Source organism: Macrobrachium nipponense, chromosome 2, assembly GCF_015104395.2.
Source record: "Macrobrachium nipponense isolate FS-2020 chromosome 2, ASM1510439v2, whole genome shotgun sequence".
Lineage (NCBI taxonomy): Eukaryota > Metazoa > Arthropoda > Malacostraca > Decapoda > Palaemonidae > Macrobrachium > Macrobrachium nipponense.
In genome coordinates this window covers 77,229,943-77,244,997 of record NC_087201.1, presented here as the reverse complement: position 1 = coordinate 77,244,997, position 15,055 = coordinate 77,229,943, and the positions used below count along the sequence as shown (strand labels likewise).

General features: G+C 38.5%; 1 protein-coding gene across 1 annotated transcript in view; it reads right to left on the bottom strand.

Annotated features, from left to right (window-relative positions):
- Positions 1 to 15,055, bottom strand: part of LOC135220677 (xylosyl- and glucuronyltransferase LARGE2s-like) — a gene marked incomplete in the record, with an annotated part of 198,997 nt that overhangs the window by 29,898 nt on the left and 154,044 nt on the right. The window contains 3 exon segments of the mRNA XM_064258056.1: positions 287 to 417; positions 9,007 to 9,099; positions 9,192 to 9,264. Coding sequence (XP_064114126.1) covers positions 287 to 417; positions 9,007 to 9,099; positions 9,192 to 9,264 — 297 coding nt within the window.

The window sequence follows — 15,055 nt, the reverse complement described above, 5'->3', positions numbered from 1 at the left end:
ATAATCTTCACACACTCCTATATTTTTACATCAACCATTTATTCATTTTTTTAATGGTATTGTATGAAGCTGATATTACAGTAACTTTATTTTCATTTAAAAGTTAGCTTAATGTGTTTAGGGAACATGATTAGGGTCATAGTGTTCAAACTCTAGAAATAAGCATTTTATTAGCATTTTTAGAGACCGTGCCAAATTAAGTGAAAATTCACCTTGCACGATGGGGTCTGGAACCTAACCTCGCATAAGTTTGGTGGTATGACTGTATATTACCTTTAATACTAACCTTTTGTACTGTGGTGATGTGCGAAACTTTGCTATATCCAAGCTTGGAGCATGGGGCATGTGAATTATGAATGAATTCGGCAACACCACAAAGTCAAAACCAATAACATGAAGCTCCATAATATGAGAAACCTGAAAAATCCAAATATGTATGTAACAGTGCTAAAAATATATAAAGTTTTTATAAAGTATGTGTATATATATATATATATATATATATATATATATATATATATATATATATATACATGTAGTATAGATATGTATACGGTGGTGCTTTGACCTACAAGTGAATTAATGTAAGAGTTTTCTGAGGTATGAGTCGTCACTCAGTCGAATTTTTGCTTGTTATACGGGCAAAAAATTGAGGTATGAGCTCGAGATGCTGCTGCTACATTGATGGTGTAGTGGCGAAAATTAAGATAAGCAAAGAAGAAAGAGCAAATATGCATCTTTTCCATGAATCTTTTAAAAAGTTATACATTACTTCCCTGTATCCAATAATATACTACTGTAGTATGTATTCTCATTATTATACAGTGGACCCCCTGTATTCGCGTTCTCCTGATTTGCGGACTCATGCATTCATGGATTTCTTTCTGGAACATTTCCCCGCATTATTCGCGGAAAATTTGCCTATTCGCAGTATTTTTCTATGAGAAATATCCACAATTTCTTTTTTTTTTATCAATTTCATCATAAAATGCACTTTTTTGTGATAAAACCTAATAAAACCAGGTATAGTGTTTTTTTTTTTTTTTTTTTTTTTTTTAACTAAAAAAACTAGGTTTTAAGCATTTTTATAGGGCTCCCAACTATTCGTAGGGTGGGGGGGGGGGTGTTTCTGGTACGCACCCCCCACCCCCCAAACGGGGGGACCACTATTTTATAAAATATTACTAACATAGCGGTCAATGTTTTGGTTTGGAAATCAGCTGATGGCAAATACGAGTTTATTTCACCATATGTAACATTTCTGAGCGAATTTTCTTGCTTCTAGTTGGCATAAACGAATATCTTGATACGTACTTGACTTACATGAGACAAGGTCATTTTTCGTTATACATGTTTTCGAGTCGAAATATGACTTGCAAACAACTTGTTGTGATTGTGAACTAAATTATTTTTTTCACCAACAGATTATGTTGGCAGCATGTTTATTAAGTAAAAAAGTTACATGATTCAAATAGCTACTTTCGCAATATTTATCTTTAATTGATCTTTTATCGGTGTGAAAACAACAGTAAAATGTGTTTTTTCAAGCCCAGTAGTTTTGATTAAAATTATTTTCTCTCAATTTTATCTACGGTTGTGTTTGTATGGGAGTTTTATCCTTGTTGCCGATGCACGATAAAGGTCATTGGCAGCTTGAACAGTTTTCTCAGCTTCAGCTACAACTTGGTCTAAATTTAAGGTACGTGTATATTTCTTTGTTGATCTTTTACCTGTAGCAAATAAAGTTATTACATAAAAATATCTCAGTCCCATTCTACATAAGGTCGTTTATAACATAACTACGGTAATTGTTAACTATCGTACGATGGTTGAAATACAAGCAAAACGGATGTTGTTGTTATCTAATTTAGTTGTACTTAGCAAAAAAGGTGTTTCTTGTTCGGTTCTTCATGGCTGTTTTTGAACTTATTTGACTAGAAGATGGGATAAAATCTGGCTATTGTAATTTGGTCTGTCTCGTAAAATCGGATTATCGTAAGACAAATTATTGAAACTTGAACACTACCTGTACACTGTATGAAACCTTATTATATCTTTACATACTCTTTCCATTACTAGGTTTTTATACAATATTTATTATTTAGAAATGTATTTTCCTTATTTAATAACATGAAACATAAAAATATGGAGTGGCATTTTGAGGGTTGAAACGGATTAAGGGCATTTTAAGTATTTTCAATTGGGAAAATTTATTTGATTGCGAGATTTGATGTGCGAGTAAATTGAGTTATGAGCTCACCCATGGAACGAAATAAACTCATAGGACAAGGTACCACTGTATACTGTTCTACGTGTATCAAAAAGTGTATTATTTTGCTGATGCAAGACTACCCTACATGGCAGTGGCATTAGTCAAGAACTGATAAATTAACAAGCAAAAGAAGTCCTGAATCTTCTCTAAGTAGATATTCTTCACTGAAAAGTGACCCTTTACTTGCTTTATTACAAATGTCTTAGCTACTTTGGTTATCATGTTTAGTGCACAAATCCTTTACTCATATTTAGGTATATTTATACTGATTACCAATTTTATCTTGCATAAAGTAGACAACTACTTTACCTACATATTTACGTTATGTTATGCTAATTTTTCTGATGTTATTCTTAACAATATGACATGGTGATTGTTTCAAAAGGGTGCAAAATATAAGAGAACTCTGTTAACACAAATGCATTAATGTACTTGACATTGCATAATTTATTGTGCATCTGTGTTAACTTTAAATTTTCTACAAAAGAGTAAGAAACTTTCCAGTTCCTCCTGACGGTCTATGCATCTGAATTCCAATATTCCAATGTCCCTCTGGTGGTAGAATGGCTCACTTCTTGTCACTGTAACAAGTAGCAAACTTTGGTCTTAGTTTGTGAAAATTTTACATCCTTTTGAATAAATAATCTTATTACATCCATAAGTTTAAATTACTTAAAATATAAGACTATTCTCTCTGAATGTCTCAAATACGAGTTGTTTATACACAGAACAAACCTGGGTCTTAACATCAGGATAAATCTTCTGGTGCCAGCTGGAAACTGGTAAAAAAACAATATAATTGTATATGCAAAGACTGGTGGCATCTAGCATCTGTCACCAACCCAAGATTGATCTCCTGATGCCTTACTTATTTACTTTTATCAGCTTTTGAGTGAGGACACTTGTTCTTTCTCTCCTCCATCTTTTCCTTTGTTCCTGAATCAGAAGTGCAGAAGATGTTAGTGTGGGCATCATTAGGCCTCTCAGGCTTACCAACCTTAGATGGTCTTTTGAAACACTTCATGTCTTCCCGCATCCCAGTTCCAATCCCTGATAGCTGTTTTGGCACTCTCAGGTCTCCACTACATGGGGTCATGTTCTGCAACATCTGGCAGGATGTCTGAGGTACCAACCACACATCATTGTGGGTCACCTTTTGTCCTGCCTACAGGGTTACCAACAGCCTCCTCACATGATTTGTATACCCTAATGACGTCACAACAGGAACTCTCTATGACGTAACCAGACGCTCCATCTGCTTAAGCAACATCACAACCAGGTGCCACCATGATGACATCAGGTGCTCTGACTACGAACTATCTCATTCAAACAGTGATGGAGAGACTCAAATCTGTCATTGAAGAGAAGTGCAGTTGCCCTCACATGGAGAAAAGACATAACTTCTCTTCTCCTTCACTGTCGTTTGTTGTTGTCTACTTCTGTATGATCACCCGTCAAGTATTTGAGGATTAGGGACTTTATATCTGATCCCACAGCCAAGAAAAGAGGGAAAATTCTGTCTTCTTCGAGCTAGAACAGTCACATCTCAGCATCAGACCATAGCTGTTGCTCTAACACAGATGTTCATCATTGTAGGGTTTCGACAGTTAAGGATAATCGTGCCTCCATCACCGTAGTTCCTGAGACCACATTGCTACACAGCTGCTGCTCTCCCATGAAAGTCCAGCAGTGAAGAAAGTCTGGTATAAGGAAAGATTGGGACTCTTCCGACATTACCCATGATCGCAATTCTTCTACAACGGACCACGTAGGGGTGTGGTCTTTGATAGATGATACATCTCATCCATTGGCCGGTAACCTGCGAGAGCTTTTCTTAAAAAAGAAACTTAATGAAGTGCTGCTGGCCCAAGTTTTTTTCTGTAAAGGTTCAGAAGGATGACAGGCTCCAATCAAGAAGTCTCAAGTACCAGTCCCTCCAGCTAACATCTGTTTGAGTGGAGTTTCTGTCGGTGTTAGGGACCGTAATCGGTCGTTGTGCTCTTGCTCCAAGTCTTGGCCCCCCAGAGGGGCTTGTGATTTCTCTCCGAAGCTTCACAAGTGAAGACGTCTGGTTAGGGGTGACCGTGATTCTAGACCACAACATTCAGTCTTGATGGCTAGACAATGTTCTCATTCAAGATCCAGTAGCAGAGACCATGGCCACCTTACGCCGTCCCACGGTTGTGGGTGTGACAGTTCCAGGCTGTGAGATGATTCACGTCTGTTGTGAGAAAGGCTCTTCTGTTTCTAAAGAGAGTGTTTGAGATCTTTCTTTACCTTCCACTTCAGGTGCTCCTCCCAAACAGGAGGTGGAAGATTTACAGAACCAGGAATTTTTTTCTTTTTATGCTGTGGTTATTGATCTAATTCGTCAGTTCAATAATCTTTCTATCTAATTTGTCAGTTCAATAATCTTTCTAAGAGGACTGAAACTCTTCTGCGATCACTCTTACTGGGATAGAAGCCCTCTTGGTCTAAAAAAGGACTCAAAAACCTCCTTTGAGTTACCCTGCTCTGGCCATGCAGACTCGGTCCTTTATCATGTGAATTTGCTGATTTCAGGTCAGGATAACTCTCTGCAGTTGAACAGATTGCTCAAGTTCTCCCAGCTCCTCTTCATCATAGAAGATATTATACCACACCAGTTGTACCTATACTGGGTAAACAGGTTAACCCAGATTTTGTCAGGTTGAAGCTGGGATTGACTTTGGATCAGGTGGGGATGGGGTGCCCTCCCTTACAACTCATGAAGCCACTGCACTGCAAGCTACAGGTACTTCTGTCTTTTACATGGCCTCTTGGCTTGGCTTAGGGTTGACAGCAGTGGCCAAAAATTTCATCCTCGGCTGCTACAAGAGGCTCTGTTGGTCATGCGGCTTATATCACATTGCTGCAGTCTGGTTCAAAGGTCCTCTCATACTTGACACATCTGAGTGCCAATGTATGGGCCAATATCCTGCTGATGATAATAATGCAGCCCTCACCAATGTAGCTCAGTCTGTTGATGTTGATTCCTTATTGTCCTTAAGGAATGGTGATATCTGTCAATCACAATTGCTTCTCCTTAAGGATACACTGAAGTCAGGTTTTGACAGAGGGAGAACCTATACTCATGACAGATTAGCAAAGCAAGCAGTAAGTACATCTACTACTGCTTCATAACCCAATGTTGCAAGACAGATTCAAACAACATCCTCCAAAAAGGCGGTAAGGCCAGCACCTATGAATAAAGCTCCTCAATCTGCTTTGTCGATGAAGAAACCCTTTCAACAATGGCCCTTTCAGTATCATCTCCAAGAAGAAGGGGCAATAAGAGCAGAGGCAGAGGTGGGAGACTGTGGAGTGGGTACCCCTCCCCACTTTATGAAGCCAGTGGGGGGATGGCTGGTGAGCCACTGTGCTATGTGGCAGAGATTTGAGGCGAAGTCGTGAGTAGTAGATGTTCTTCGGGTAGGATATCTGCTCCCATCTGACCGCACCCCCCTCTCAGATTGACCTCTCCTTCAAGGGATCATAATCTCAAAAACACCTAGCCCTCCAGAGGTTCTACAGCCTAATCTTCCTGGTCCCCAAGGACAATGGCAATTGGAGGACAGTCACAGATCTTTCAACGTTGAACCTTTTCATCAGGGGACAGTCACAGATCTTTCAACGTTGAACCTTTTCATCAGGAAGACAAGGATCAGAATGGAAACTCCACACGGTCATGATACGAAGGGCGCCTCAGAACGGATTAATTTCGTATCTCGAGGTACTACTGTATATATATATACAGGCAGTCCCCAGGTTACGACAGGGGTTCCATTCTTGGGACGTGTCGTAAGCCGAAAATCGTTGTAAGTTGCAACATTGTCAAAAATCCTAAGAAAACCTTACTTTTAATGCTTTTGGTGCATTGAAAACTATGTAAACTGCATTCTTATTGAATTTTTCATAAAAAAAAAAAACTTCAAATATTGATTATTTTCCATTTTGGTGTCCTACTTTATCTGCCAGATCAGTGTTGTAGGCGGTGTAACCCTGGAAATAATTTCTGATGAATATAATTGAAAAGCGCCTTAACCTCGGAACGTTGTAAGCTGAACCTGTTGTAACCTGGGGACTGCCTGTATATATTCTATATATATTTATTATATATATATATATATAATATATATATAATATCTTATAGATCAGATATATTATGATATATATATATATAAAATAATAAATAAATATATACACATTTATAATATATGTATTTATATATACATATGTACACATGTATATATGTATCTATACACATGTACAATATATATATATATATATATATATATATAATATATATATATATATATATATATATATATATATATATATATATATATCACACACATATATACAGTAGTACCTCGAGATATGAAAGGCTCTACTTCCGAAAAACTCGAGATACGAAAGCCAATGCGAAAAATTTTACTGCTCTACAAATATGAAAAGTTTTCAAGATACGAAAGGTTGTTGCTGTAAAGTCCCAAGATTCGCCCGGACCACCATCCTCCCGCTCTCCCATTGGTTCCTGATGCTAGTCACCCCATAAGGTCCTGCTCTCCTATTGGTCAGCATCTACCCCTTGTGCTTTAAGTATTCTATTGGTAAAAGGATGCTGTAAATTGAAAAACTTATTCATGCAATACATTTAATAAAAAAAAAACATTAGGTAAAGATAGAATAAAGAATAGAAATGAATGGTTATTATACTGTTTGGTAGTTTCATTAGTTGAAGAGAGATTCTAATGACAATTTATGGCTTACTGTGTGCTAGGAAAAATGATTGCTTGGCGCTCGTTCGACACTCGTAAGACGGGTAAGAGCTTAATGTAAACAATCGATTGGAAGGTTTGTTTTTTGTTTGTTTGTGTATTATAGTTAATGATTAATTAAAAATTATTTGAAATGAGTACATACTGATTATTTATACATTTTATTGGCATATTCTAAGCTTTTAGCTCTTAGGTTTAGATGTCAGAATCATAGACTAGGCTACAGTAGCAACCGCTAACATAGGCTAGGCTTATTGCTAAGGGATATATGCTAAAGTCCTAAAATATGCAGTAAAAATGGGGTGGGGTTGAACATTACATGCAGTTGAATATTACTCAGTATGTACAGTATTTTGCCTTTTTGGAGTCATATTTCCTTCCATCGGATCGGCATTGTAACCCTAGAACATGTGTTTTAGGCCTGGAAATATAATTTACTAGGGTGTTTTTGGAGGGCTAGGAACGGATTAGCCATTTTACATGGTAAAATGGTGTTTGCCAAAGATACGAAAAACTCATAATACGAAGGCCGCCTCAGAACGGATTAATTTCATATCTCGATGGTACCACTGTATATATATATATATATATATATATATATATATATATATATATATATATATATATATATATATATATATATTATATATACATACACAGAAACAGTAAATGTTTTGTTTTTCCATTCTAGATGCGAAACAAATATAGTACAACTCAGGAAATCTATGCCTTCCCTCCCAACTCCCAAACATCCCAGGAGAGAACAACAAAGGAGAATACCATGGGTGTGCTAGTAGCTGAACAGCGCTAAAACCGAGGGATCCACCCTGTAGCAGTTGGTCAAAGCCTAGGATCTAGCAACATGATATGATCGACAGAGGGGGCAGCAACCCTTGGGCAAACCCCATCAGCCTCCCTTGGACCTCAAGCAAGTCTTCTCCCTTGTGTGGGGGAGAGGGACAGTGACCTTCGTCTAGGAGTGCCAATGGGACGAAGAACCACCTCCTCCACTAAAACACCACTTGACACTCTACCACTGGAAACCTAAAACTTATCCATGACAACACATAGGGACGCCCCCTTCTCCGACACTGAACTTACAACTAAATTAATTCCTTATCAAACTTAGAATTTCATCGTGACACAAGACTGGCAATGGTATTCGGGTTGGAAGCATGGTAGCTGAGCACGGGAGTATTTGGAGGAATAGGAGGACTGAGGATAGGAGAGAGAGATTATGTCCAAAGGTAGAGGGAAGAGCCTGACCAAATTCTGTCTTATGCTTAGGAGAAGAATTTCTACTCAAAGAAGCCCTACTTTTGGCACGAGAGGCCTACTTCCTAAGCCTATTATCTCAATTAACTGCCCCCCCCCCAGCATACCTGTCTCATATACTTGGTGCACATACCACACTGTACATGCATAATAACAAAGCCTAGTTAGTCTAGTCTTATAGCCTTCAGTACAATAATGTAGACTGGAAGTGCTAGATTCTAACAAATATAACTAAAATAAAAATAAGCTAATTGTTGAAAGCAAATCAAAACAGGCAACAGCTCGAGAAAACTGAAGTTAGTACGTCACCGACTTCAGCAAGAACAAACGGTGAATCATGAGTCAGGAGCGCAGAGAACATGTTGTCCGTTGCACGGCATAAATAAGAATGACGCAGTATGGCCGCTATCGCTTCCACACTCCCGTTACAAAACACAGGGCTGGTCCTCCCCACTTTTACAACATCTGCATCACTGCGAATTTTGAATTTAGGATGCCATGTGAGCATAATAATTAGCTAAGTAATTACTTGATAAATTGGCAAGTTACTTGTGTAAAATGGATAGTCAAAGCAGTAGAGCTTCTTAACATAGCTAAGGCAAGCTTAGTTATTATTATACAACAAAGAGACAGTGAAGTGCTAGAAACATTCAACTTTACCTTGTTCCAGCCAAACCCAACAAAGCGAGTATCATACTCTGGAATATCCTTGCGGACAACAATGTATGGCTCAAAATCTTGCTCCCATGGAACCTGAAAATAGATTCAAACAACAAAATCCTTCTAATTCTAATATATCATTTATCAATCTTTCTCAAAGACTACAGCAAAACTCCATACTAAACCTTATATGGTGTTGTTGCTGTTCTCCACTTAGCAAAATTAGTTGATGCATGACCTTTCGTCCATACATGGTACCTAAGAAAATGACAATACCATTAGAGGTTAAAATAGGTAACTATAAAACTTTAAATATAAAATATATTTCATGCCAAGAAAAGTCATTATTAGTAATTTCCATCAAACAGCTAGTATGATGCAACAATGAAAATCAGTAATATGGCATTATACAATGATCAAAGTTAGGTACAGTAATTATGCTTGAATACAAAAATTTCCTACAGACATACCAACACACACCTACAGAATTGCCTACCCTATAGGCCGTAGCTCTGACAGACAAACACACAATGAAAAACCCCACTAGTACCTATTCAGGTATTCTTAATGGAAACTCATCACCTTGTGATAGGAAAGTTATTCCTTGTGTTCATCAAGTAGGCAACACTTGGCATTTTAACTCATAGAACAAGTTCTTACATTGCTGTTTCTCCATAATTTTTCATATTTCATCAACATCTTCCCACCTGATTTTTTTATGTGGTAGAAATGATTTCAGCACAATTTCTCCAATATCCTTAAATACTTCACAAGCTGGAAGTGTTGTAAGTGTCTTCTTAATTATTTCCCACACATGTAGTGTATATATATATATATATATATATATATATATATATATATATATATATATATAGATAGATAGATATAGATATAGATAATACATAGATACATACTATAGAATACATCAGAGATACATATAGATACATAACATTATATATACATATAGAATAATTACGCCAATATATATATATATATATAATATATATATATATATTATTCTATATATATATATAAAGATATATATATATATATATATATTATCATATCTATTATCTATATATATATTATATAGATATATATATATATAATATATTATAAATATATATCGGTATATTATATATATATAGATATATATATATATATATATATATATATATATATATATATAATATACACAGTGGTACCTCGAGATACAAAAGGCTCGACTTACGAAAAACTCGAGATATGAAAGCCAATGCGAAAAATTTAACGGCTCTACATACGAAAAGTTTTCAAGATACGAAAGGTTTCTGAAAGTCCGAGATTCGCCCGATAACAATTTTGAAACTTGTGCCGCGCCGCCATCTAAGTTCTAGTAGACTCGCCACCATCCTCCTGCTCTCCCATTGGTTCCTGATGCTAGCCACTGCCATGAGATCCTTCTCTCCTATTGGACAGCATCCCTCCCATCATGGATCTTATACGTACGTGGTGGCGTGCCTACCCCGGCAACTTCATACCAGAATCTTTATCGTACGCACGCGGCATTCGTTCGGTCCAACGATTTCGTTTAGTATCGTAAATTCATTAGTGATTTTGTTGTGCTACTTTATAGTGTTGTGTGAGAACCTAATTAGTATACGTACTACATAACTTAATTACGTACAGTATAGTCATGGGTCCCAAGAAAGTTGCTGAAGTTCACAGAAAGAAGAGAATGCTTTCTACGGTGACAAAAAGGGAGATAATAAAAAAGTATGAAGCTGGCTTGTGGTTGAGTGTGATCGCTAAGGAATACGTCCGAAATCCGTCGACAATAGGCACCATCCTTAAGCAGAAGGAAGCCATCAAAGCAGCTACACCTTCCAAAGGCGTGACTATTTTGTCCAACATGAGGAGCCATGTGCATAATGAAATGGAAAGGGTGCTTCTTGAATGGATTGAGGACAAAGAAATCGATGGCGATATGATAACCGAGACGGCAATCTGCCAGAAGGCCAGCGCTATTTTCGGTGATTTGATTGCCCAAGCCGAAGACGATGGCGGAGAGGGGACATCAACGGCAACCCCAGAGTTCAAGGCTTCTCAAGGGTGGTTCGAAAAATTCCGTAAATGGACTGGCATCCATTCGGTGGTGAAGAAAATTGAAATTACGTAAAGTATAAAAAAGGGATTTTGACGAAGGAAAAATCTATTTCTGGGTGATTGGCTCGTGTCGCCCTATGAAAGTATCCTTAATATCATTCTTTCTAGTAAAATTAGCCTAAAATTACCAGAGAAAAACAAAATTAAGAAAATGTCAGTAAACTGACTCGCTCACTCTTAAAAAGAAGTGTCGGTATGATATAGGGGCGAGTGTGGAACACTACCACGAGACACACCAATTAGAACTTCCCTATCAGAATCCCCCCAAGAGAGAGCTGATACCAACGGGCGATGCAGCCTCTACTACTACTACTAGAGGACGCCACGGACAGCAGCGCCCCTAGCGGTCATCCTTAAATTAAAACATAAATACATCTTGTCCTGCAAGGGGGGGAAAACAAACCATAAAAAAAGGGGGGGTTTCATAGGGCGACACGAGCCAATCACCCCAGAAATAAATTTTTCCTTCGTCAAAATCCCTTTTTAACTGGGGCTCAGCTCGTGTCGGCCTATGAAAGAGTACCAGAGAACAGACAAGATGGAAAAGGAATATGAAAAGTTTAAAATGATGGATATTAATATAAGTAAATCAAATACAGCATACAAATTAAGCACTTAAACTAACTTATTATAACAGAAAATAATAAAGAATTGTTAGTAAACTTAAAGTACTTAAATGGTAGATAAATAAAATTACAGAGATGCATGTAAAAATAAGGCAAATTTTGGGATTTACTTAATTAGAATACATAATTACAAAATATATACATACATGTGTCCTACCCTAGCATAAAAATAAGGGTAGGTACACTCAAATCCATCATTATACAATTAATTAATTTCCAAATATATACAAACACATTGTGACTGAAGTTCATCACAAACACAAAATGGTGAATATACAAACATATTGTGTCCTACCCTAGCATCAAAATACGGGTAGAAGAACACTGACGTACATATCAGTACAAAAAGTGGTTGTCCCTAGCAAAAAAATAAGGACAATCCACTATATGATACAACGGCTAAGGCTATGATGTTGAGTAGCCTGACGATAGGTTGAGGCATGTTGGTTGAAGTAGGTAGAAAGGAGACCTGGATCAATACTACAACTACTAAACAGTATCATGGGGAAACTATGTTTCCCGCTGCTACTGCTGAAACTTTAAGATTCCAAGGACTTTAAATAATGCCGTTTAAAGACTGTCGGGGATTTCCATCCAGTATACTTCCTAAGATCCTCAAAGTTCATATGTTGGAAATAATTAATTGAGGTGGCTACTCCCCTGATATCATGTGCTTTTGGGATGACTCAGGGTTGGCTTGTTTAATGAAGTAAAGGATTTGCTGTCTAATGCCTTTAACTGATAAAGTACCACCTTTTTCTCTTCATAAAGAGAGCACCTGAGGATCTAGAAGAAGTACGAGAAAGAAAGGCTCTAAGAGTTGATACTGGGCAGAGAGAAGGATCCTGTGGAAGTGGGATAACCTTCCAAGGAGCCCACCTTGCAAGAGGATCTTCATTTTGGCTAAAAAGCTACGATCCGGAACAAGTAGAACTTCTCCTGATGGGAGGAATTCCACATGACCCGCATCCCTGATAGAGCCGACAGTTCTGAAATTCTAGCTCCTGAGCTGGCTTAGTAAGAATAATGTCTTCCTCAGGAGCATAATGAACGCTACAAGATGAGTGTCAGTATCTGAAGCTAGTTTGAGGACATCATTTAAGAACCATGAAACTGTAGTAGGCCTCTGAGAAGGTCTAAGTCTAGCACAGGCTTTAGGGATAGATGTGAAATAAGATTCAGTCAAATCTATCTGAAAACCTACTTGAAAGATTTTCTTCAAAGCCGATTTGTGAGTGGTAATCGTGCTAGCTGCTAAACCTTTTTCAAACAAGGATCTGAAAAAGGATATAGCCAAATTAACTGTCATGGTTGTGGTGTTCGATTCTCTCAGGAAAGATGCTAATTTTTTAACAGCTGAGTCATATTGTCTAATGGTTGACTCTCTCTTATCTGATTCTAGGAAGAGAATGTTCTGTGGATCAATGTCAGCATCTTTATTAAGCCGCAAACTTCATGAAGTCCATAAAGTTAGGGTCTGGAGAGTTCTTGAAGGAAGCGAACACAGTCCTCATTTGTACTGATTGTGACAGTTTTGGGATTGGGGATCCGTTGAGGTCGGAGACCCAATTCCAAAAGAAGAGGATACCAGTTTGCTCTTGGCCAATCCGGTGCAATCAGAGCTACTATCCCTTTGAAAGTAACTTAGTTTGTCCAGGACTTTCAAGAGAAGATTCACTGGGAGGAAAAACATAAATTCTCCTCCACTGATTCCAATCCAACGACAGGGCGTCCGTGGCATAAGCCAGAGGTCCAGGTTGGGGGCCACCCAATAGCAAGGGAGCTTGTGGGTTCGATTGTGAGGCGAAGAGATCCACTTGGAGACCTGGGACTCTCCGGCTTACCCACTGGAATGACCCGACGTCCAGAGACCACTCTGATTCCAGAGGAACTGACCGGGACAGGGCGTCTGCTATCACATTTCTTACTCCTGCCAGTGAGTGGCAGACAGATGCCATTTGTGTTTGTTTGCTAATGCAAGATGGCTATCATGACATGGTTCACATGCTTGGATTTGGACCCTCCTCTGTTGATGCAGTGAACTACTACTGCACTGTCCAAACTAGCCTTAGATGAGACTTCTTCGGGGGAAGCAGTCTCTTCAGAGTAAGAAATACTGCCATTGCTTCCAACACGTTTATGTGGAGCTGGCGAAATTGAACTGACCAAGTCCCCTGAACTGTTTGAACTGAGAGTATCCCCCCCACCCGGACAGGGAAGCATCCGTGTGAATGGTTAACACTGGGAGGGGATATTGAAGGGGTACCTTCTTGGCTAAGTTCTTTACTTTTGACCAAGGCCGTAGTTGGTTGCGGAGGATCTGTGGAATTACTGACAACTTGTCTCGATATTTGGAGTTTGCTCTTGACCGCCAAATTCGATTTTATATCTTTCAGCCTTGCTTTCAGAGGATATCTGTTACCGAAAGCAAACTGAAGAGACCCTAGGATTCTCTCCTGGTTTCTTCTTGATGTCTGTTTGCATTTGAGGAATTGCCTGACAGATTTTGCTATTTCCTTCCGTTTGGCCACTGGAATTGATAGATTGTGGAAAGACAAATCCCATTGGATTCCTAGCCACTGAAAATGAGATTCGGAGTAAGTCTGGATTTCGTTTTGTTTATCTGGAACCCCAGAATGTTCCAGAAAGTGAACTACTTTTTGGTAGCTTCGAGACATTCCTCGACTGTTGGTGTCCCAGATCAACCAATCGTCGAGGTATGCCGCTACCATGATTCCCTGAGCTCTCAATTGTTGTACAACCACTTCTGCTATCTTTGTGAATACCCTGGGGGCTACATTCAGACCGAAGGGCATCACTTTGAATGAGAATGTCTGATTTCCTAGCCTGAATCCTAGGAATGGGCGGAAGTGCCTGGCTATAGGGATATGATAGTATGCGTCTGTAAGATCGATGGAGCATGTGACGGCTCCACGCGGAAGTAGGGTCCTTACTTGCGAGAGGGTAGCATCTTGAACTTGTCGCAGCGAATGAAAGAGTTTAGCTTTGACAAGTCTAAGATTACCCTTCTTTTTGTTGAGCCTTTCTTTGGCACGCTGAATAAGCGCCCTTGAAATTTTAGATGTTTGACTCTCCGCAATAGCTCCTTTCTGAAGGTAGTTCTTTCCGCGTAATCTATCAATTCCTTTGACGGTATTAAAAACCTGATGAAATGATTTGATTGGAGGGGGATCTTTGATCCAACTCCAAGGCCTAATCCTTTGGACACTATGCTCTGTGCCCAATTGCTGAACCCCACCTGTGGCGGAAGAGGAACA